The following is a 25,933-nucleotide window of genomic DNA, read 5'->3' on the forward strand; positions in this document are numbered from 1 at the left end:
GAATGAAACGTTCTTTATTACAAAATAACAGACTTACAGGAGAGCTCTAAGATACGCATGCTTACTGTTGACCAATACTGCTCTAACTATATCATGTGTTGGCTTACATCACTTCCTGTCATGATGTATAGTAAACTATTTACATATTCAACAGTATGTTAACTAATACTCGAGCAGTTAAAGCAATATCACACTAGCCATTCACGATAGTACTGCACCCTCTCTCCCCCACCCTGCTGAGGAATCCAGCCAGTCAACAACGCAGTTAGTGCTGGCTGGATGTGGAAATCAGGCAACACAAAGTTAGAGTTACAGTCATCATGCCCAGCTAAATCATGCATAGAGATCTCTGCATCCGTTTTCAGCAGCTATCAAAATATAGCCCCCATATTGTCTTTCCTCATTCTTCCTACCAAAACACATCACCTCACACTTTTATTCATCAATTACAAATTATTTCCCAACAAGGTTTCAGTGTATAGTTCTATGCTGTGACCTCCATCATACACTGGCACAGAGATTAAACCCAAAAACACCAAGACAAACAATAAAAATGATTTTAAAAAGACAGATTTCGAGGCTACAAGTTAAATGCATTTACAGATGATAGCTAAAATGTATTTGAGATACAATTGGCTGAATTTTCAACTGGAGGTGGAGACAGGTTTGGAAGCGGGCGTGCCGGCAATTTCTCACTATCTGCTGGCGTGCTGGTCTGCCAGCATGTTCCCACCTCCAGCCGATTTCCAGGGAGGCCGCGTCCGGGGGGGCGGGGGGTGATGACTACCCGCTCACGAGTGGCGGCTAGCCAATTAGGCCAAATAAAGTGTCAGTTGAGGGCGTCCGTCGTACATGTCTGGATTTTACAGATGGCGGTGGACAGGCCCCCGATGTGGCTAGAGCCCGTAGATGGAGTGGTGGCGGGGGCCAGAGACACATCCCAAAGCTGCCCAGTATGGATCCGCAGGGCTGCAAGGGCCACAGACATGGCCACAGGCCATCCTTTGGCGGGGTTCCCACTCCGCAATGATGGCCTGGCAGCTTTGGCCACTGTATATTTTGAAACATTTAAAAGTCTTCAGAGGGTGTTGCCATCTTGAGGTGCTCTCTCAGTCACCCACCTACACTTGCAGCATCCACCTCTCCCGGTGGAATTGCCGGCCACCCAGGGCCTTGGGCCCTCCCATTGGCCCTCACAGCTACAGAGTCCACTTGGCCTCCGTAATTGGATGGGGCTCCTGGAGGCGGCCTCTTAACTGGCTGCCTCCTTGAAAATTTCCTCCAGGGTCCTGCCACGGCCACCTCCGGGTTCCTGACAAGCCAGAACTGCTGCTGGACCAGTTCTGAGAAAAGGTCATTGATTTGAAATGATGACGCGGAGGGGACGAGCCCTCCAACCCCGGCAACTGTGTCCAGTGCCACTGGCTTAGAGCCCTTACTGACAGCTTCAATTTTCAAAGAGACAGCTCATTTGAAACTATTAAAAATAATAGGAGAATTCTTTGCAGTCCCTCTCCCACTCCCCCAGTAGCCTTCCATATCATTCCTGCCCTCTTCTCTCCCAAAATACTTACCTTGAGTATGTGACCTCACCTCCACCCCCACCCCCAAAGTTCAGAAACCTTTACCCCTTCCCATCACCCCCTCGACCAATCAGGGAAGTTTCTTCCCTCTTCCCCCCCACCCCCACAAACTGAAATACTTACCTCCTCCCCCCTCCCCACCAGTGTCCCGCATCAGATCTCCGGTTGGAGATCGGACGGCGCGGGAGTATCGGCCACCGACAGTAATATGGGAGCGGGACGGCTGGCATGACGAGGTAAGTGATTCTTCATTAATTTTAATACATAAACATATTATAATGATGGTGCCGAGGCCTCGCCGCCGCCAGTAATATGGGGCGGGGCCTTCCCAGTGTCGAGGCCCATGGCAGGCCTCTCCTGGAGGCACTTTCCAGGCCCCCCCACCACGACCCCCGACGTCGGGGGGCAGATAAAATCCAGCCCATTAACTTTGTTTCTCTCTCCACAGATGCTGTTAGACCTGTTGAATGTTTCCAGCATTTTCTGTTTTTATTGCAGGTATACAGCGCCTTGCGTGACCTCAAAATGTGCCAAAGCACTTTATGGCCAATGCTGTACTTTTTGCTGTGTTGTCACTGTTGTAATGTAGGAAATGCAGCAGTCATTTTACACACAGCAAGGTCCAGATAATAACCAGATAATCTGTCTTAAATGGTATTGATAGCAAGATAAATATTAGCCTGTACTTCAGAGAGAACTCACCTGCTCTTCTTTGAAATAGTGTCGAGTTATTTTATATGCACCTGAGAGGGCCTCAGATTAACATCTGATTTGAAAAACGACATCTCTGGCAGTGCAGCACTCCCTCAGTACTGCACTACAGTGTCAGTCTAGATTTTGTGTTTAAGTCTTTGGAGTGGGACCTAAACCCATAACTTTCTGACTTCAAGGTAACAGTGTTACCAAGCTGCCAGCAAAGTGTATAATAATACAGGAACTCAACAATTTGGGAAGGTGCTACTTATATTTGCAATAATTATGCATTTTAGACATTTTAGACATAGAAAGCTGCCGAAGAGAAGTAAACAGATAACAATCAGTATTTACAGTGAAAGTAACAAGTGTTTTCAATGGAATAAAGACACCTAACAACAGAATAAAAATGAAAAAAGAACATGTAAGCATTCAAACCAGTGCTGAGGGTTACCATGGAAGCGGAATATTCCGTGGTTGAAAGCACATCATAGACAGCCGAGGTCTCCTCCTGATCACGATTGGCCAGAAGCATATTGATGATTTACATTGGTCTGTGCAACCATCTAAAAAAAATCATCCACTCACCACAGGCAGAAACTGCCAAGGGGCTGTGTATATGAGACATCTCCTCCTGCATTCCTGTGTCAACAACTACAGACAAACAGAACAGTAGTGATACAACCACCAGAATATCAGAGAAATTCTTTTGCCTTCCATCACACATGGTCAAACATGGAAATGCAAATACCTTGGGCACTACTTTTGTAGCTGTTGAGCCAGATGTCGTTAAGCATTTCTGATTTTGAGTTTTCGGAACAATATCAAACATGACATGAGCCCAATTTGCATTCTCTACTGAGCCTGAAGACAACCCAGTGAGGTCTCAATGCACTGCTCCCAACTATATTATTATATAGACTTACAGATGGCAATGGTGTTTTACCACAACCAATATGCAACACTTCACACCTTTCTCCAGCATCAAGTCCTGCATGAGATTAACTTCCTGCAGTTCAACATCAGCAAAACTAATGCTGTCCTATTCAACTCAGTTAACTGCAGACTCCACCAGCCTAATTGGCTGCTTGCTCAGACTAAACCCACTGATTGTCACCCTCTGCACCCTGTTCATCACTGAGTTGAGCTCTTCCACCAGTCTGTTGTCAAGACCGCCTCATTCCTCCTCTGGAACATCTGCCCACAGACACATTACCTCATTGTCTCTGCTTCTGATATTCTCATTCACACCTTCAGCATCACAATGATGAACTTTCAAATGCTCTCCTTGCCAGCTACCCTAGTTCTGCCTTTCGCAAACCCCAGCTAATCCATAACTCTATGTCTGAGTCCTCTACAACACAATGGACCACTCACTTTGCGAAGGTCAGATCCCCTTGTTCACCAAGTCCCACATACAGAACAGCTCCACCCATGACAAGGTCCACTGGCTCCCTGTACCCCTAGAAGATCCTTGTGTTCATTTATGTCCCTTCATGGCCTCTTCTACTAAATACTTAAATGACTGCACCCTTCTCCAGCCATATCTCTCAGATTCCACCTACTGTTCCCCTCACTGTGGCTTACTGCTTGTTCTTCACTCTTTCTGCACCATCAGAGGCTAATCTTTCATCCACTGAGCTATGCCATGTAGAATTTCTCTACCAAAACCACTTTGTCTTTCTCCCTGTCCCCTGCCTGTAAAAACCCTGCTAAAAGCCCATCTGTTTGACTGGGCCTTTAGTTGTCCTCCAGTGCAGCTCAATAGATAGTACTTTCACTTCTAAATCCAAACGTTTTAGGTTCAAGTCCCACTCCTGAGACTCGAGGAGACAAATCTAGACTGACACTTTGAGGGAGTGCTGCACCATCTGAGGTGCTGTCTTTTGGATGAGATGTTAAACCGTGACCCTGTCTACCCTCGCAGGTGAAAAGAACCTATGGCACTATTTCAAAGAAGAGCAGGGGAGTACTCCCTGTTGTCCTGGCCAATATTTATCCCTCAGCCAACATCACTAAAACAAAAGTACTTTGTTGGCTATAAAGCACTTTGGGACATCCTGAGCTTGTGGAAGGCACTACCGAAATGCAATTCCCTTCTTTTGCTTTCTGCACTGAGAAAGTGCTATGCAACATTCTTTCACGTGATGAGTGCTACAAATATGTTAACTCCTGCTTAAAATCACTTTAAACTTCTAAAACCCATCAGCTACTTCTTTGTAGAAGTACTTTGGGCCCCGAGCTATTGTCCTCCCCTTTTTGCTACAATAGATAGGGTTGCCAAAACTCCAGGATTGGCCTGGAGACGCTAGGAATTGAAGATCAAGCTCCTTGAATACTGCTGCAAACATCCCAGGAGAAAAATCATGGAGGCATTATACAAAATTGTGGCTTTTTTTTCGATTTCCTTCAACACTTTCATTCATAAGATATAAAAATATTGGAGATGAGGAAACAAAGGCTGTTTGACTGACGCTCTAGATCAATCCAATCAGCTAACAGAGTCTGCTCACTTTCCAATTGATGTGGAAAGGCAGTGCACCTGGAGGATGGACCAATGGCGGTAGTGTGGGGGAGGAGTGGTTTGGGATCAGAGTCCATTTGATAAGACTTCCAGGAATGCACCTAACCAGAGTTGGCAATTCAAGCTACAGAGGAGGCCCCTTGAGCCTGACCGTGTCAGTTGTAATGAAGAATCCCACCTGGAATATTACCTGTCTTTTTCTTTGAGGGACTGATGGGCCTCTTGTGAATTTTCTGGATGTAGTTCAGATTTACAGGACTCGAGGGGTTTATATTTCTTTCCTTCCTTTTAATCTCTGCATGATATTACAGAATCGGATAAGAGATGATGACAGCACAAGACTAAATCATGCTCCAGTTGTACAACTGTTGAGAATAGTGGGATGAAAAAAGTGAATGGTGTCCTACATCAATCATCTTGTCTATTGTCATGAATGAGCCACAATGGATAATCGTTGCTTTCTGTTTTTTTCCAGCATGTTAGAGTATTCACTGGACCTACAGAATGTCAGTCTATCAGCTGTCCGTACTGTGAGGGTACTGAGACCACTTCGAGCCATTAACAGAGTTCCTAGTAAGTATGGTTGTTCCTCAGTAATATTTAAACAGCTTCCCAACCCCCTGTAATGCTTTCTTTATGTTGTCTGATGCAACATAAGTGAGATTTTTGGAGTCCAGTTCGTTGACGATCTCTAACAGTTTATTAACAACTAAACTAGTATGTACAGTACAGATCAAAATGTTTACAGAACCTTCCTATAGGTGTTACAGTTGCAGAGTGAATCTGACTTGTAGTCACATGACTACATCCTGGTACTTGGCTCATTAGCATACTGAAATCATAAAGGGATTTCTGTCTTAAGGCAATCATACAACATCCCTTTTCTTTCCAAAGATAAGTCTCATATGCTACAAGTAAAAAAACACATAAAATTGGATAACATCAAAATTAGTTATACTAATAGAGATTATAAAATTTACAGGTACAAGGATAGGAATTGTGAAATTTACAAGTGCAAAGGCTTAAAAGTCCATATATCATTTCAGTGGTTTGACAACTCTTTCTCGGGGAGTTTGATTTGTTACTGTTCTTTCTGAAGTTTCTCCCTCTCTGCATTCAGTTTCTGTTGCTCTGCCTTCAGCCTGCTAACATACTCTGTTGCTTTTCTCAAGATGACCACTTTTGAGACCTTGTCATTCTTGGAACTCTCCTGCAACTCATCTCCCCCACACTACCGCCATTGGTCCATCCTCCGGGCGTACTGCCTTCCAACATCAATTGGAAAGCGAACGGACTCTGTTAGCTGATTGGATTGATCTAGACTGTCAGTCAAACAGCCTTTGTTTCCTCATCTCCAAGATTTTTATAACTTATGAGCCAAAAGACAATGCTTCAATTCATTCCTCCTCTGCCTGTTCAGGACATTGCATGTCCTTCGCCTCTCCTCATCCTCCACGTCTAAAGGCCTGGGGCTCAAGGTCGAGGACTTGTTGGGGAAGGAGTACTTGGTTTTGTGGAGGTATCTGTCTGTTCTGGCTCGTTGTGGTGCTGGCAGTTCTGTAAAGAGGCACAGCATAGTTGTGCTATTGCTGGATTTCCAGACTGCACCGTTTGATGCTGGCCAGAGTCTGCGAGCGGGTTCCAGTCCTTGGAGATTTCCCCTTGGCAATGCTCCCCACTGCCAGCCTTTGCTTTTCAGTGGTTACAACGTCAATCTGTTCTTCTGAGTCACTGGAGCTCGAAGAAGCACTGCCTGTTGACAAAGAACTTTTACCATCTGGATTTGGATCTTCATTCTCTTGGTGTGGCATCTCTGAGAAGGGGCTGATACTTTCGAAACCAGAACCACTGAGATCCTGGAAGGACTGTGACTCAATGCAGATACCCTTGGTCTCTTCTGCTGCAATGGGTACCTTGGTGACCTTGTTATGATGTTGAGGTCCTTACACGCTGGTAGTCCTGCCACTGGTCCACTTGTGTCTACCAGGTGTTATGACCAAGATGGGAGTAATGCACTGTTAATTCAGTCCCACTACTCCACAGGTCATAGCATATCAAAATAAAGTTTCCCAACTACCGAAGAGTAGCCAAATTAAACACTTTATTTGTTCCCCAAAATAAAGCACACCAAACCAGGTTTCTTCAGTGGCGCAGTGGTTAGCACCGCAGCCTCACAGCTCCGGGGACCTGGGTTCAATTCTGGGTACTGCCTGTGCGGGGTTTGCAAATTCTCCCTGTGACTGCGTAGGTTTTCGTCGGGTGCTACGGTTTCCTCCCACTGCCAAAGACTTGCAGGTGATAGGTAAATTGGCCATTGTAAATTGCCCCTAGTGGAGGTAGGTGGTAGGGAATATGGGATTACTGTAGGGTTAGTATAAATGGGTGGTTGTTGATCGGCACAGACTTGGTGGCCCGAAGGGCCTGTTTCAGTGCTGTATCTCTAAGTAAATAAATAAACATTAACTATATAATAATAGTAAGTCTTAACTGCTAACAAGATAAATCTATATGTATGAAAAACTCCTTATTTCCTCAGCCCTCATGCACACACACATACATTTAAAAAAACGACTAACCGGGGAAAAGGAATTTTTGGTTTACAACTGTTTCTTAAGAATAAGAAGGAAAAAGCGAAATGATTGAGTTTATCACATTCTGGTAGGATGTTTTCGGTACGGTGAGGTGTCCTGGAGTCGAATAGTCAGATGCCACTTGAAGTCTTTCCAGGCGAGGTTGATGAACAAAATGTTTGATGGATAGGCGTTCAAGGCAATTTGTCTGCTGCAGGTGTCACACAGGTCTTTCAGTAGGGGTGCAGCAACCAGTCTGCTTGGGTTTTTAAAAACAACAGTCTAGCAGTAGAAGCTTTCTTGAGATTTCAGGATCTCCCAAAACACAGGAGGCAGCAGGAACCACTCTGGATCCAGGAATTCTTCAGCTAATGGAGGCAATAGCTATGTGCCATACTTCAAATGCAGGATTTCCCCTCAAGTGATGTAGGATTCCTTCACAGAGACAGAGGTAACACTTTTCCTGGTCTTCCTCTCTTGCTCCAGGCAGGTCAAAGCGAGATTTCAAAAATGCTTGCTCTTTTTTCAATTCACTCATTATTAGAAGTGTCCAAAGTGAAAAAATCCTTCCTAAGCCGATCACCTTTGTCATTCAAATGGAGGTCAAAACCCCTAGCTGTTTCCTTGAAACTGCTTGCTTCCCCTATTTTTGCGTACAAAGTCAACATCCAAAATTTCCAGCTATTTACAGGTGTCCAAATCTACTGAAAATCCTTTTTTTCAGTTTTTTGAAATGCGCAGAAGTCTAGGATTTTAGTACAAAAATTAAAACTTTTTGTAACACAGGTTAAATATTTGCTATTTCCATGCCGACTTTCCATAGCTGTATTGCATTGTTAATGTGCCACTGCAAGGGATGGGTGACCTGTTATATGCAGATAACTTTGCAGTTGTCGGTTGTATCATTGATTTCCTTCAGGATTCAGACTGGTAGGATATTTGCACTAGCTCGGTGTCAATCTTAACCCTGAGTGTGTGTTTGTTAATAGTAGTGACTTCATCAATATGATATATCCGGTTTAAAATATGAAATGCCTGCTCATCTTCTGGCTGAGTATCACACCTCTCTGACTCTTGTCTCAGGTCTATTTTGCTGTGACTTTGTGTATTGGCTTGCGTTTGTGTAGGTCTCTGGTGCTCTTCTTGCTGCTGTTGCCCTGCTGCTGTGCCTGTCTTCTGTTTGCTTCTGTCCTACTGTGACTTCTGGCTGTGTTTTTTTGAGCCAGATTTCTTGCATAGGCGGGCCCAGTGACCTTTTGCACTGCACACCTTGCACAGGTCTTGCACTGCAGGACAACTTCATGGTGAGTGGGACAAACCACACTTACCACATAGCTTGCTTGCTCTTTTTGACCTGGTTATGGTGCCTATACTGTTGGCTGCACCTATGCCTGCAGATGTTGTTGTCCAGCTACAATGGCTTCGTACTTCCTGCCATCTTCTAGCAGTCCTTCAGTGCTGTGACCTTTCTTTGTCCCCAAGAGGTCTTTCTGAAACACTTCAATGGGTGTTGAGACAATCACCAGCCCCACTAGTTATTCTGACAGCTCAGTTTCTGAGAAATCACGCTCATTGTCCTTACTACGGCATCTACTGACAAACTGGTCAATTGATTCCTGTGGCTGTTCCTGTAGGACATCAATTCCAGGCAGTGAACTCTAAAATTCATTCTTAATCGGAGCTGATCTTCCAGCACTTTCCATATCTTTGCAGGATCTTTCTGGTCCTCTTCAGACAAGCCAGTGGTATTGATTCAGTAAAATCCATCATTTCCAACTGCTATTAGTATTTTTATAGCCTACTTCTCTGGTTCTACAATCACTTGGTCTGTGAAGCATAACTGCAGTCTTTGTTTAAAAAGTTGGAACTTGGATAGGATATCAATGGCCTTCCAGTTCATGCTGGGAGTTTTTGTATCCATCTCTCTGCTGTTCTTTTGCTTAAAATTTTGTTTAAGACTTGTTCTATGCCTCTGCACTGTTTCGCCTTTAAGAAACTCACTGGTATTTAGACTAGCTACTTGGATGGAGAGGAAGAGGTGTTTGATAGTGTTCTGTGGTTAGTTTGCTTCCAAACTTAAGCTTGTCTATTTACAGAGCCGTTCAATAGGCTTCAATTGCTTTTTTTGCTAGAGTTTGTTTATGCTCTTCACGCTTGAGTGGTTTAATGGTATTTTATAGCTGTGGCTGCATGAATGGAGACTCTTGATGCTTGAGTGGTTTAATTTTTTTTAACTTTGGCTATGCAAAGGGAGATTTTGCAGTGTTCGGGGTTTTCCCATGCTTTTTACTATTGGATGCCTCCTGTAATGGCGGTAACCTCGATCAGCCTGGGAGAGGAATCTGGTCTTTCCTTCTTTTTTTAACGGAGCCTTTGAAAAAAAATCAACTTTTTAAACACTTTTTTTAAATGGAGATTCCTCCACCATCAGCACAATGACTCACCTGATCGCAGGAATTTATTTGCAGTCTGTCGTTCTGTGCTCTGTCTTCTACAGCTGGAGGTAGGTTCTTTCTTCTTTCCACTTCTTGGCCCAGTATTTCTTTTGAACTTCCTAACATTTTGCTGTAGGAAGCGTCGTTGTCAAAGTTTTACCTGTGGTCTTCAATCTCAGATCTTGTATTTTCACCACAGCTGCCACCATGTAAGGCATTCTTTATGTTGTCTGATGCAACATAAATGAAATGCGTGGAGTCCATATTGTTGAAGAACTCTAACAGATTTATTAATAGCTAAACTAGTATATACAGTACAGAGCAAACTATTTACAGAACCTTCGTCTGGGTGTTACAGTTCCTCAAATCCCTCTAATCCTCCTGCCCCTTACCTTAAATCTATGCCCCGAGGTTATTGACACCTCCGCTAAGGGAAAAAGTATTTTCCTAGCTACCCTATCTATGCCCCTAATAATTTTGTATGCCTCAATCATGTCCCCCCTCAGCCTTCTCTGCTCTAAGGAAAACAACCTTAGCCTATCCAATCTCTCTTCATAGCTGAAATGCTCCAGCCCAGGCAACATCCTGGTGAATCTCCTCTGTACACTGTCCAGTGCTATCACATCCTTCCTATAGAGTGGTGACCAGAACTGTACACAGTACTCCAGCTGTGGCCTAACTAACGTTTTATACAGCTCCATCATAACCTCCCTGCTATTACATTCTGTGCCTCGACTAATAAAGGCAAGTATCCCATATGCCTTTGTAACCACCTTGCCTACCTGTGCTACTGCCTTCAGTGATCTATGGACAAGTACGCCAAGGTCCCTCTGACCCTCTGTACTTCCTAGGGTCCAATCATCCCTTGCCTTGTTAGTCCTCCCAAAATGCAGTACCTCACACTCCTCAGGATTAAATTCCATTTGCCAGTGCTCCGCCCATCTTACCAGCCCATCTATATCGTCCTGCAATCTAAAGCTTTCCTCCTCACTATTTATGACACCACCAATTTTCGTGTCATCTGCGAACTTACTGATCATACCTCCTATATTCACATCTAAATCATTAATGTACACTACAAACAGCAAGGGTCCCAGCACAGATCCCTACGGTACACCACTGATCACAGGCTTCCAATCGCAAAAACAACCCTCGACCATCACCCTCTGTCTCCTGCCACTAAGCCAATTTTGGATCCAACTTTCCAAATTGCCCTGGATCCCATGGGCACTTACCTTCTTGAATAATCTCTCTTATCAAAAGCCTTACTGAAGTCCATGCAGACTACATCAACTGCTTTATCCTCATCTACACACCGAGTCACTTCCTTGAAAAATTCAATCAAATTTGTTAGACATGATCTTCCCCTGACAAAGTCATGCTGACTATTCTTAATTAATCCCTGCCTCTCCAAGTGGAGATTAATCCTGTCCCTCAGAATTTTTTCCAATCGTTTCCCTACCACTGTTAGTAGACTCACTGGTCTGTAATTACCTGGTTTATCCCTGCTACCCTTCTTGAACAATGGTACCACATTCACTGTCCTCCAGTCCTCTGGCACCTCTCCTGTGGCCAGAGAAGATTTGAAAATTTGTGTCAGAGCCCCTGCAATCTCCTCCCTTGCCTCATATAGCAGCCTGGGATACATCTCATTTGGGCCTGGGGATTTATCCACTTTTTAGCCCATTAAAACCACTAACACCTCCTCCCTTTCAATGCTAATTTGTTCAAGTATATCACAATCCCTCTCCCTGATCTCTACACCTTCTCCATAGTGAGCACAAATGAAAAGTAATCATTTAAAACCTCACCAATGTCTTCCGGCTCCACACACAGATTGCCACTTTGGTCTGTAATGGGCCCTACTCTTTCCCTGGTTATCCTCTTGCCCTTAATATATTTATAAAACACCTTGGGATTTTCCTTTATCTCGCCCACCAATGGTTTTTCATGCTCCCTCTTTGCTCTCCTAATTACCTTTTTAAGTACCCCCCTACACTTTCTATACTCTTCTAGGGCCTCTGCTGATTTCAGCCCTCTGAATCTGCCACAAGCCTCCTTTTTTTTCTCATCCAGTCCTCTCTATCCCTTGACATCCAGGGTTCCCTGGACTTGTTGGTCCTACCCTTCACCTTTACGGGAACATGTTGGCCCTGAACTCTCACTATTTTCTTTTTGAATGACTCCCACAGGTCTGATGTAGACTTTCCTACAAGTAGCTGCTCCCAGTCCACTTTGGCCAAATCCTGTTTTATCATATTGAAATCGGCCTTCCCCCAATTCAGTACCTTTATTTCTGGTCCATCTTTGTCCTTTTCCATAACTACCTTAAATCTTACAGAGTTATGGTCACTATCCCCGAAATGCTCCCCCACTGACACTTCCACCACTTATCTGGCTTCATTCCCTAGGATTAGGTCCAGTACTGCCCCTTCTCTTGTAGGACTTTCTACGTGCTGGTTCAAAAAGCTCTCCTGTATGCACTTTAAGAACTCCGCCCCCTTTAAGCCTTTTGCACTAAGACTATCCCAGTTAATATTGGGGAAGTTAAAATCCCCTACTATTATTACCCTATTATTTTTACACCTGTCTGAGGTTTGCCTACATATCTGCTCCTCTATCCCTCCCTGACTGTTTGGATGCCTGTAGTACACTCCCAGACAAGTGATTGCCCCCTTTTTGTTTTTAAGTTCTACCCATATGGCCTCATTTGAGGAACTTCTAAGATATCAGATTGTACAGATAATGACCCCTGTTTTCCTCTCACTTGGGCCTTGAGCTTTAACAGAGGGCTCTCAGTGACGGGATAGCCCTGTCCCTATAACTTTCTCTCATTGATGAGCGATTTCAGTTATGTGGAGAGACTGGAGAAGTTGGGATTGTTCTCCTTCGAGCAGTGAATGATAAGGGGAGATTTAATAGAGGTGTTCAAAATTATGAGGGGATTTGACACGGTAAATAAGGAGAAACTGTTTCCATTGTTGGGAGGGCTGATAACCAGAGGACACAGATTTCAGGTATTGGCAAAAGAGCCAGAGGGGGAATGAGGAGAATATTTTTTACTCACTGAATTGTTGTGACCGGAAATGCACTGCCAGAAAGGTGGAATCAGATACAAGGGTAACTTTGAAAAGGGAATTGGATATATAATTGGAAAGGAAAAAAATTGCAGAGCTATGGGGAAAGAGCAGGGGTGTGGAACTAATTGGATAGTGCTTCCAAAGAGCTGGCACAGGCACAATTGGCCAAATGGCATCCTTCTGTGCTGTTAAATTCTATGCCAAGAAGATAAGGAAATAATTGCAACGCCCACAGCATGCAGGCTGTAAAGAGATTCGGGTGACGGAGAAAAAGAGAAAAGAGAAAAACAGGATAGGAAGGTTAGAACTTTAGGAGAACAACAAATGAATGCCAGTAGGCTGTTTCTGGCTGCAACAGACAGAGCTTACTACTTATAACTGCGTTGGCATTGCACTGGGTTGATGCCTTAGGTACACAGCTCACAACCAATACTCTGTCACCTCAAATCATTCCAGTGCTGACAGCTGTTTAAACATACGGGCCTGTGCTTACTTTTCAGAGGGAGATGCTTTCAAATAAAGAACAATTTTATCCAAAGTGAATGAATTTTCCTCTGACTTATCATGTCTCTCATCCATAACATACGTAGATTTTTTTCATAGAAATTGTGGTACAAAAGGAAGCCATTCGGCCCTTCATGTCCAGCACCACCAGTTCTATGGCAGAACTACTCACTTTAATCTTATTTCTTGACATTCTTGAATATTTTTCATCCCCAACTGTTTATCTAATTCTTTCCCAAATGTCTTGATTGGCTTAGCTTCAATAGCCACTAATTGTAATGGATTCCATATTTTACCAGCCATTTGTGTGAACACATTTCTCCTAACGTCACCATTAGTGTCAACTTTGGTTCAGTGGCTCTGATGCAGCGAGCTTTGTGTTCAAGCTCCAGCTCAGAGAGACGTGCTGAAAATCCAGGCTGACACCACAGTCTGGTACTGTGGAAGTGCTGCACTGTCAGAGGTGCTGACTTTCAGATGAGGGGGTAGAAATTAAATGCATTGCTCCCAACTCTCAGGTGTAAAACAGGCATAAAGAACACCAATTTAGCTGTGGGATGCCCTGCGTCCAGTCTGTGCAGGCATTGCTCCTGTTGCTAAACTCATGGGCCCCTTTTTGCAGGTGCTCTTGGTAGATACCTAAAGCAGGCAGTAGGCCCCTTCTATATGTTAGTTAGGAGCCTAACGCCTGTTAAAGAACCAATTGAGATCTTAGTTTCCAATGGCGACAGGCCTGCACCACTCAAGATTCTTTGCAGCCAGCAACAATAAGTACGTATTTTAATTTTTTTTACAAAATATCTTTCTGTGGAACCAGGGAACAGACGTGTTGCGATCGCACACCCTCCCCCACTGCAAATTAAATGAGGGCCGCTTCTGGCGAGGCAGGCAGCCTAGCGTTAACTGCCTGTGGAGTGCGCAGCAGGCACCGGCAGCTCATGGCAAATGCAGACCAGGCCCAAGGAGACATTTCGATTGATTGTCGAGCCTCTTACTTCCACAGTGCCAGTTCTTAACCCGAGAAGTGAAACCTGCCTGCCCGCTCAGGTGGATGTAAAAGATCCCATGGCATAGTTCGAAGAAGAAGTACATTCCCTTGGTGTCCTGGCTAACATTCATCCCTCAACCAACAACTCCAAGAAAACAGATCAACTGGTGTCATTGCTGTTTGTAGGATCTTACTGTTTGCAAATTGGCTGCTGTGTTAAAACAGTGACTACACAGTGAAAGTATTACATTGGCTGCAAAGCGCTTTGGGACGTCCTGACAAAGTGAAAGGCACTACGTAGGTGCAAGTTTTTTCTTTCCTTCCATGAGATAACATCCATCCAACCTTTGCTACAAGTGTAGGTAGGTGGTAGGAGAATGGTGGGGGTGTGGTAGGGAATATGTGATTAATGTAGGATTAGTATAAATGGGTGGCTGTTGGTCGGCAATGACTTCGTGGGCCGATGGGCCTGTTTTAGTGCTGTATCTCTCTATGACTCTCTGACTCTATGGTAGCAGATTGGCTGCCCATTAGGCACCCCCTTGATGGAATGGAAAGTCAGGTAAAATGTATAACAGATGGCTGACTGATCCATTACCATCTGATTTGGACCCACATCAAAGTTGGATTTTACCCCCATGTTTCTAATACTATCTAGAGTCCCCCCACCCTCACTCACCTCCCGACCCTGCTTCAGCTACTAACCCATTGACTCGTGGAAATGATCTGCTATCCTTTCCTTCACTGCACAGTTGTTGGCCGTGCTTTCAGCTGCCAAGGCCCTAAGCTCCGCAATTCTCCGTCTAAACCTCTCTGCCTCTCTATCTCTCTGTCTCCTCATTTGAGACCCTGCTTAAAGCCTAGCTCTTTGACCAAGCTTTTGGTCGCCTGTCCTGGTATCGCCTTATGTGGCTCGATGTCATTTTCTGTTTGATAACACTCCTGTGAAGTGCCGTGGAACATTTTACTAAGTTAAAGGTGCTTTATAAATGCAAGTTGCTATTGTTTTCTCTTCCATTCTTTTTTCTTTCTCTCCCTTACTCTCTCCTGTAGAGTGGCCCTCACACAAGGCCCAACGCATTTGACCATTTTGCCCCATCCTCAATGATCATTCTCTCCAATTACTTTCAGTAAACAGTGGCTACTCCACAACTTCACTCCTAATCAGGCGTCTCTTGGCGATGAATGGCTGAACATTAGCTATAATTCAGAGTGTCAGATTAAAAAACAGTCATTTGGGCGATGTCATTAATAACAATTATTTTATCGGTGAAAGTGCTGTTGTACCAGCTTTTCCAAGGCCAGAAATTATCATCTTTTCCAGTTTAATGACAATCTGATCGATGATGAAAACCAAGCCTACGCTGTTTAATTGTTGCTATAATTAGCTAAATTAATTTTCAAATCAGCGAGCCATAGCTCATATCTGTGAAATATAATTTTGGTTGAATCGAGACATAAGGGGATGTGATAGGACAACTAATAATTGCATCCATCATTTTCATTAATATTAACAGTTGTCAGGAGTGATTTTTATCAGTGGCTGTTAATTCTCCTCTTTCTATGAAGTATTTTTGGATTGGATTAAATGAATAATTTTGAAAGCAGAAGGCAGACACAAATGCCAGTTGGATCCAGATATTTTCAGTCACAAGTACTGAAGTGCTTTCTTCAACATTGTTGGAACAGATTGGAGCTGAAATTTTGACGTTTCTTTGGTGCAAATATTGTGTAGTTCCAGTTTAGGGGAAAGTGGAATCCAGAGCAGGTCAGATACGGCAGAGGTCTGCCCGTTCTAAAGTACACCGTCGATTTTGGTGGAGCTGGCTGTTGGTTTAAGGTGAACCTGCCCCAAAGTGGTCATTGGGCATAAATGAGGGCAACAAGCTGCTGTCCCAGAAACTCTGCCACCTGCACATGACCTAATTTAACCCCATAGAAAAGAGAGGTAAGTGACCCGCAGAACTTGTCAAACCAGGAAGTGTTTGAGTTCACAGGCTGTAAACTGCCTGAAAACTGTGTCCAAAGCATCAGCTGAAGTGATTATTTATTTATTTTATTTATTTAGAGATACAGCACTGAAACAGGCCCTTCGGCCCACCGAGTCTGTGCCGACCAACAACCACCCATTTTATACTAACCCTGTAATAATCCCATATTCCCTACCACCTACCTACACAAGGGGCAATTTACAACAGCCAATTTACCTATCAACCTGCAAGTCTTTGGCTGTGGGAGGAAACCGGAGCACCCGGCGAAAATCCACGCAGTCACAGGGAGAACTTGCAAACTCCGCACAGGCAGTACCCAGAATCGAACCCGGGTCCCTGGAGCTGTGAGGCTGCGGTGCTAACCACTGCGCTGCCCATAATTAGAAAAATCTTTTCCATGCTGCACAACTAAGAGCAGATTCCGCAATCTGCCTTTCAGCAGTTTCAGGCAGGGAAATCTTTTGCTTCTTGCCCTCATCATGGGGTTCACTGTGGCCATTCCCATGTCTGTTCTTATAATGGAGGCACACCAGGAGCAAGCAGAAGAGTCCCAATGGGGGGAAAGGCCATGGTGTGAAGTCCTCCTGCCATAGTACACCCCGATGGTCTGCAACCCGTGAAAAACCCCTCGGGCTGTATGCACCAAAATACGGTTTTGCTGTGTAATGCAAATGTACGTTGCATGTAAAATGGAATGGAAGGGTTGTGAGGAAACTCACGTTCTGTATTGAAGAAAACTGATTTCTTTTGCACTTTCTGGATTGTCAACTTGGAACTATTTTGTAATGTATTTTTCAAAGATTTTTATGAATAAAGTATATTTTTTTGGAAAAAAAAGCCATACCCAAGGAGCGAAGGCTAACTGGGAGATCCCTTCCACCAGAGTTTACAGATCATTCTGCTCCCTCAATGAGGTATCAGAGGAGGTCTCCTTAAGGAGGCAGTGGTTCAGTAAGAAAGCATTGAAGGAACTGTGAATCCTATTGCAAATTGACCTCTAAACATCCTCTCAACACACAAAAAACAAAGAACAGCCTCATTTCAGATCACTGGACCTACTATCACAACGTGGCCTTACTCTGCTGTCAAGTGCTTCTTATTCCCATTGTGCATAACCCTGTGCTGTTTCTAAATCTATCCTGCTGGTGTGTTGAGGTGACACTTAGAGCCAGGGATGCTACCTGATTGCATTGGTAACATGAACCTGTCGTCTCAGTGCTTCTGAGTCCCACGAGGACACCAGTAAGCTGCAACTCCATGGGCCACCTGGTCTTGCATCTTCACACCAACACGAGCAGGCAGCTGGGGGGCACTGGTTGCAAACCTCTGCCTATTTAAATTAACAACCTCACAATTGTGGGCAAGGTCAGCGCCACTGCCTAACGTCGAGTTCATCCTGCCTTCCAACTGTGCAGTGGCGCCCATCAGAATTTTGGGCCCCTTGTGTTTTCCTTTTTTCCCTACCTCTCCTGAGGATGCTGATTCTTGATGGGATTCAGATACATGGTCCCTGGCTGGTCTCTAAAACTCTGTCAAACAGCCATTCTTTACTTGTGAGCCAAGACACCAAGGGTCAGCAGGGTCATCACAGCCAATCCTCATCCCGCCTTCATACAATGCCCACACATGAGTCCTTGCCAGCAGGAGCTACTGGATAGTGCTCAGGAGCAGTAATGCTGCCTGATCTTTCACCTCCCATTGCCTAGAGGCGCTGATGCTAATTGTAACACCCTTCACTGTTATCAGCCAACTGAGCATAGATTGGAATTGAATCTCTGCTTTGTGTGCCTTGGCCCATCACTGGATCAACGCAATGCGACAGTTCTTGCTGGAGCAGGTAATTATTGTGCAAATTCAGCAGATTCTTAAATATAACCGGGAGGCTAAGAGTGAGATGTCATTTATGTGAAGCAAGTGACAGAACAACATAAATTGGTCAGCAAGTACTGGAGATTCGCAACTCATGGCTTATCTCTTCATCCCCAGAATTTGCTGGCTGATTTGCACATTAATAACAGCATGGGTCATTAATACACAGTTATTTTTACAGGAAGATTTGGCCCATTGACCCATTGGGGAACCGAAAACTTCTTACTGTTGAGGGAAAGGCTGCTTTGTTGTGGCTTAATTATTTTTTTGGGGAGAGGGGCAATATTTGTGTGAAGCACCGAATTCAAGGTTTCAGCATTACACTGTAAAGTGCCCCCCACACTCTGAATTTTATTATTCATGCACTGTTTCAGAAAGGACCCTTTGGGTATTGAGTGCTCTTTCGAGTCTTTGGAGTATGGAGATTTCCTATCAGCAATGATTTCATGCAAATTTTTCAGATGTTAAATATTTATAGATCATTCATTCTGTGACACCTTTTCTATCTATTTTTATTTTTTGACCTGATATTGTATAGCCCACCAATATCAAAAGCACATTGACGCTGCATGGACATTGAATAAAGATTTATACTCAGCCGCTTCTGGCAAAAGCTAGAGTCGTGATCATGAATAAAGTTTTCTTTGGAAGCTAATGAGAGAAATGTTAGAAATCAATCAGAGAACACTAGGTACAGCCTTGGAACAGCGTTCCTTTCTCTTAACCTTCCAGTTTTCTGTCCTCCCCTCTGAAAGGTGCTGACTCTTTTGGGTGGGCTTCACAGGCCACCTTCAGGTGCCTCCACCAAACTACTTCTCTTGACAATTCAACATGAGGGGAGGCCTGAGAACTCCTGGTCGTGACAGAACCATACTTCAGCTCAAAGCCCCACTTTTTAGAGGTAACAGGTCAAGGATAATAGACTCAGAATTGTACAGGACAAAAGAAGGCCATTTGGCCCATTGTGTCAGTGCTAGCCTTTTGAAAGAACAATCCAATTAGTTCCAGTCACTTGCATTGTCTCCTTCCAAATATATGTTCAATTCTCTCTTAAAAGTTACTATTGAATCTGCTTCCACCATCCTTTCAAGTAGTGCATTCAGATCATAACAACTCACTCATTTCCCCTCTGGTTCTTTTGCCAATTACCTTAAATCTGTGTCCTCCAGTTACTGACACTTTTGCCAATGGAAACAGTTTCTCCCTATTTTCTCTATCAATACCCCTCATAATTCTGAACAGCTCTATTAAATTTCCCCTTTGCCTTCACTGCTCTAAGGAGAACAATCTTGCCTTCTTTAGTCCCTCCATGTGACTGAGGTCCCTTATCCCCAGTGTCACTCTAGTAAGTCTATTCTACAGCCTCTCCAAGGCCTTAAAAAGGGAGGAAAGTGAGGGGCAAAAGAATCCAGTGCCTTAATTGTGAAGCATTCTGGTGCATATCTGAACAATGGAATGAAAGCTGAAAACCCAGAGCATTTGTGTACATGGTGCATTGCGGGATTTTTACCTGAAGCACACAACTGAGGTATACATTTTGACTAAGACATAAATACAGTTAAAAAGCAACAACCTGTATCTGTCACAAGGAATTTCTCAGTGGAATTAAATGTGTTCTGCTTCTGTCCTCTTCACAGTCCTCATTTCCTGGCTTAAGGCATGTTGGATTAGTCTGGGCATTTCTATAATCCTTCATTCTAATGTTTGATCATAAAGATTTATAGGAGCTCCAAATCAGCAGCTCTAACAAAAAAGGGACGTGTGCTTTGCTATCTGAAAAATAGATGGTGTGATAGAAAGCAACAAAGGTGGAAATACTAATTAAAATACATCAATAAGTTGATAGTTTAAGAAGTATTGATTGATAGTAATACAAATATCAATCAATATTTATTGATATATATTATAAAAAGAAGGCAGGACAATGCTTAATTGACAGATGACAGATTAATGTATTTAGATAGATGTGATAGATATTAATGAATAACTAATGTATGATTTGCAAAGGGTATCTTAGCTGATTAGACAATACAGCAACAGAGCAGTATATTAATCCATTTGGAAACATATTAATAGATGATTGATGAACCTGACAGATGATTAATCTGTCGATATACTGAACAATTTGCCTTGCTGAGCTTTACTAGGCTGACAAAGGGTTGACTGCTGCTATCAGGTTTGAACTCACTCGACCCTGGAGCAGGAATGGTAAGAAATGGATGTTTTTTTTCTGCTCTTGTCCCACAGGTATGCGGATACTGGTGACACTGCTGCTGGACACTTTGCCTATGTTAGGCAATGTACTTCTCCTCTGTTTCTTTGTCTTCTTTATTTTCGGCATTGTCGGGGTCCAGCTGTGGGCAGGACTACTGCGAAACAGGTGCTTTCTTGAAGAAAACTTTACAATGTGAGTATGTCTCTTCTAAAAACCTGGTAGATCTGATCTGGTACCAACTCCATCAGCGCCAATGCTCATTTCCTTGCTCTCTGAGTTTGCTCATGCCAGCCACACATTTGCCCAGTGGGCACTGAAGCAATTTGCAGACAGCAAGATCCCACAGATGACGGCCAGATAATCTATTTTAGGGATGCTGATTGAGGGATACATATTGCCCAGGACACTGTGGAGAATTTTAAAATTCTAGGATCTTTCGCATCTAGCCAAGATGGTTGATGGGGCCTTGGTTTAACATCTCCTCCAAAAGAGGGCACCTCCAACTGTGTGGCACTTCCTCAGTATTGCATTGGAGTGCCAGACCAGACTATGTGCTCAAATCTCTGGAGTGAGACTTGAACCCATGACTTTCTGGTTCAGAGGGGGAGACTGCTACCCACTGAGGCACAGCAAACATCTGAACACTTCAGGGGACCGGGTGACAACAATAAAGACTTTGCTTCCCTCTTCTCTCTGAAGTAGTTCCAATTTCCCTCAAGGATTGCAGAGATTTAAATTCCTTTAGACAGCTCTACTGTCCCCCAGCTTCTTTTTAAATATGCAAGATTCAAAAGTGCATTCATAAGCAATTCAACTTAATTAAAAAGCAATTAAAAATCACAATTGTTTGAATATTTATATTAACTCTATAGCGGAAGGAAGGCTGCAGATGAAGCGAAAATTTTCTATGTTTAGCATATTGAGTCAGAATGCTGGGTTTTCACCTCTGTGACCAGCGTTTCAGTCCAGTAATGGCCAATAGAATGAAATCCATTTGCAGGTTTTGTGGAGCTTCCCCCAGCCCACATCATTAGTTCAATTGTTTTGCTAACTCTCAATTCCCTTTTCTCACTGTCAGCAGCACTGAGTTAAAATCAAAGAAAGAAAAACTTGCATTTACATGGCAACCTTTATACCTCTAAAAGCGCTTTATAGTCAATGAAGTACTTTTGAAGTGTATTCACTATTGTAATGTAGGAAATGCGACAGACAATTTCCCACAAATAGCAATGTGATAATGACCAGGTAATCTGTTTTGGGAATTTTGAAGGACAAATATTGGCCAGGACACTGGGTGCACTCCCCTGCTCTTCTTTGAAATAGTTCCATGGAATCTTTTACATCCACCTGAGAAGGTCTTAGTTTAATATCTTATCTGAAAGTCGCACGTCTGATAGTGCAGTACTCCCTCTGTAGCATCAGCCTAGATTTTGTTCTCAATTCTCCAGAGAGGGACTATGAGGCCATGACCTTCTATCTCAGAGGTGAGATAGTTACCATTGAGTTAAGGATGACACACTAGGGGTTGTATTTTATGGGCACCCTGAGATGGAATTGGAGGTGGGGGGGGGCCCATAAAATTGTGACGAGGGGGAGGGGAAGGAGGGGGTGGTGCAGATAGCCCGTCGCCTCCCTGTCGCAACGCAGTTTTGTCGGAGGTGGGTTAGGCCGATGATGGCCTTCCCGCCCAGAGGCCAGTTGAGGCCCTTAGGAGGCCTATTAATATCCACTTAAGGGCCTCGTCCCTCTGCCACTGTCATTAAGCCAGTGGCAGTGGGGGAGGAGGGGGTGGCCCTCCACCACGCAGGAAGGTCGCCCACTAAAATGAGGCAACCTCCCTGCGGGCTTGGGGGGCGTGGGGCCATCCTTTGTGGGCAATCTGCAGCCCACGGAGAACCCCCGCCAGCAAACAAAACACCCCCCCTATATCCCCTCCCCTTGTACTCAACGCCTACCCTCCCTCCTCCACCGCCAGGGCCCTCCGGACTGGACCCAGCAACCCCACCTCACTTACCTGAGGTCCGGGTCTCCAGCATTGGGCCTGGGTCCAAGGCCTCTGTAGTATCGACAGTGGCCACTGCTCCTGTTGGCCCTATGATTGGCCAGCAGCTCTTGGAGGTGGGATCCCCATTTTTAAAGGGATGGAGATCCCGGCGCTGGGTTGTTAATTGGCCCGGCGCTGTAGAATCGCGCAGGGGGCAAAACTGGCCAAGGCAGGAATCCCCCCGCTTTTTCGGCCGGGCGCCAGAAGCTCCACTTTGGGCACAAAACTCAGCTCCAGGTGTAAATCGGGCTGCCAATTAGCTATCATTCCATTTTGCATTGCTGGTATGGACCAATTTTACCCAAGTATTGTTTTCCTTCTTCCAAATCTCTTCCCTTCTCTCCTAAAGATGTTGGCTAGTGCTATGTTACAGGTCTGTCAGTTCCGAAAGCCTGCCAAGTAAGCCTGGACTGAGAATTTGACAGATTGTTTCACTGTGGAGGGCCGTATTCAATCCTGTTCTCACTCAGCAGTTCACGCAGACATATTTTCCAACAGGAGAGAGTGATAAATAAGGAAAACCCTTCGGCCTGGATGGTTTTGACTCCTTAGTCCTGGAGCTCTGGAGTTGATTGTAATGCCCTTCCCTGCATCCCTGCTGTAGTCAGCTGACTCAGCTCAGGCTGAGGCTCGGACCTGGGGCCTTCTTTGCCAGTGTGGCTCAGTAACACATCGAGAAAACCTGTGTTTTTTGATCTTTTTACTTTGTAAAGCATTCTTTATGATCACCCCACCTCCAGCACAGGCACACCACCAATCAGAAGCGCCGCTGTGAAACACATGTGCCGTGTAAAACTTAAATAATTAATGAACATTTCCTGCTTGGATCAAGATTATACACTTTACCAACGATGGGAGAAATAAGAAGTAACTTGAGGTAATAGAATTCTGTGCATGGCTCAGAGATACATTCCAACACATATGGGTTTATCTGCAGGCAACTGGACTCTTCTAATGAAGTTTAGAAGTGTCTTTTATTAAAAGAAAACGCTGCTTTAGGAATTAATAAGAAGTTTCACACCATTATTTATAATGCGATTGTGTAGCAAAATGCCCCCACTTATTGCTATCTATTGGAGCAGAAGATCACTGTCCTCCTTTCCCCCAGCCCCCAAATATCTAGTGAATCAGATTCCGATGATGGGGTACAGGACTGTTCATGGGATCATCTGTTGGAGCAAAGAATTCCTGAAGTACCAGCTGATTCTTTTCCTACTGCCACCTAATGGACTGGAGGAGTTTCTCCTGTGAAGCTACTTTGTGGAGCAGAGGATTACTCTTGAATAGGGAAAGTTTTAAAGATCGACAGGTTCAGTATTTGGTCAGCTATGACTCAGTGGTTAGCACTGTTACCTCTGAGTCAGAAGGTTTTGGGTCCAAGTCCCACACCCAACACTTGAACACATAATCCAGGCTGGCACTCTGTTGCAGTACTGAGGAAGTGCTGCACTGCCGGAGGTGCTGTTTTAGCGATGAGCCAATTATCAATGGCTCCGTCTGCTCTCTCAGATGAATGTAAAAGATCCCACAGTACTGAGAGGAACAGGGGAGTTATCACCAGTGTCCTGGCCAACATTTATTCCTCAACCAATATCACTAAAACAGATCTGGTCAGTTATCTCATTGCTGTCTGTTGGACTTTACTGTGCACAAATTAACTGCCATGTTTCCCTACATTACAACAGTGACTACACTTGAAAATTACTTAATTGACTACAAAGTGTTTTGGGACATCCTGATGATGAGAAAGGCGCTATATAAACACAAGTTCTTTCTATTTATAGTGATCATTTTTACTTTTTTCTCAGTTTTCTCCTCTCCTCTCCCGAAGGTGTTGCCGCTTGCTGATAACCTCCCAGTACCTCACCCAAGGACATTCTTCATGGCTGAGCTTTACAGTGAATGTTGGCATCTATTAACAAGAAGGAGCATCACAGCTGAGCTTGATCCTGGCCTTACATAATGCCCATATGTTCATTTTGCTGCGGCAGTCATGAGATAGTAATCTGGAGTGCATACGCTCAATGGTTTTTTCCCTTCTGACCTAGTTTGAAGGTACTTCTAGTGCCCAGATCATCAACCCAGCTGAGATCAAGTAATTAAGGATACATCAGAGAGCTCTGGAACTTGCCCTGTACTGATGTGTTCCAAACTGGGCAGTGAATTCACCAACCAATAGGCAAAGGTTCACACACACAGACCACAATATAGTGAGTTCCCAATATCTGCTTGAATCTTGGTGAAGTAAGAGGCAGAGGTGAGGCCATGCACCAAAAGAAGGAAGTGTAAGTTACAGGGAAGGGCATTCCCAGACCATTCGCAGGCATTGTCTTCAGAGCAACTTTAGAGGAGAGGCCTGGTGGATGGTTGCTTGACAACCAGGTGTGCAAGGCAGGTTTGGCAAAAAAAAATACCTTTGTAAGGTGAAGGGGAAAAACGCTGTAAACCTGAGGCACAATACACCCATTTGCAACCAAATCATGCAGTGCAGATTAAACGCCAAGTGGTGTATCCGGGAGCACATTACTGTTGTCCTGGCATAGTTACTTTTCAGTAACACTAGGTATCTAATCACTGGATAGGCCCTTTCATAGCTTTAAAATCTAATCATGTAAATGACTGCTAGTTGACTCCAATCTTTGTGAGCGCTAGAACCAGGACATCTCTCAATGCAATGGGAATGACTCAGTGCTAAGCCACAATTGTACCGACCACCTAAAGCTATATTTATGAGCTGTTGGTGAGAAAGCAAAAGACCCTCTGGAACTGTTGGTGATTCACCGCTTGACAAAACATGTGCGGACCTGAATTAGACCAGGAGTATAGTCAGAAGTGAAGTGGTGCTTTTAAACAAGAACAGGCCGGAAGTCATTTCCTGTGCAGAGTGATGCACATAGATTTTTACAGCACACAAACAGGCCATTCGGCCAAGCTGGTCATTGCCTGTGTTTATGCTCCACACAAGCCACCTCCTGCACTATTTCGTCTAACCCTATCAGCCATCCTTCTACTCCTTTCTCCCTCATGAACTTATTTAACTTCCCCTTAAAGGTATTTGTCTCAGCTGCTCCTTGTGGTAGCAAGTTCCATATTCTCACCACTCTCTGGGCACTGGAGAATTGATTGTTAAGCCTAGGCCTTAAACTTGTTCAGAACCAAAGCCCTGTGTTATAGAGGTGCAGCAAGTCCCTACTGAGTGACAGACCATTAGGTCATGGTGTCATTAGAAGTGCTCCCTTATCACAAATTCAGAATAAGGTTCCTTTGAAGTGTTCTGTTCAATAATTTTGCCCAGGCCTTTGAATTTGCAATGGGACATCTCCCCATTGAGTCCGAAACATTACAGGAAGAAGTAGGCCTGTCATGCCTTTGTGGTGAAGCACTGCAATAACTCTATGCATTGTACTGGTGAGAAATCCACTGGTGAGAAGCCTAGG

At 44.2% G+C, this 25,933-nt stretch overlaps 1 protein-coding gene across 9 annotated transcripts in view; it reads left to right on the plus strand.

Moving 5' to 3' along the window:
* Nucleotides 1–25,933, plus strand: part of cacna1g (calcium channel, voltage-dependent, T type, alpha 1G subunit) — a 685,429-nt gene that overhangs the window by 343,857 nt on the left and 315,639 nt on the right. For 8 of the 9 annotated variants that reach the window (XM_068057908.1, XM_068057913.1, XM_068057914.1 and 5 more), the window contains 2 exons: nt 5,276–5,373; nt 20,485–20,644. In XM_068057908.1, coding sequence (XP_067914009.1) covers nt 5,276–5,373; nt 20,485–20,644 — 258 coding nt within the window. Of the gene's footprint in view, nt 1–1,765; nt 1,820–5,275; nt 5,374–20,484; nt 20,645–25,933 lie in introns of those variants that run through there. The other variant, XM_068057915.1, reaches the window with a different exon arrangement.

Source organism: Heterodontus francisci, chromosome 26 (genome assembly GCF_036365525.1).
Source record: "Heterodontus francisci isolate sHetFra1 chromosome 26, sHetFra1.hap1, whole genome shotgun sequence".
NCBI lineage: Eukaryota > Metazoa > Chordata > Chondrichthyes > Heterodontiformes > Heterodontidae > Heterodontus > Heterodontus francisci.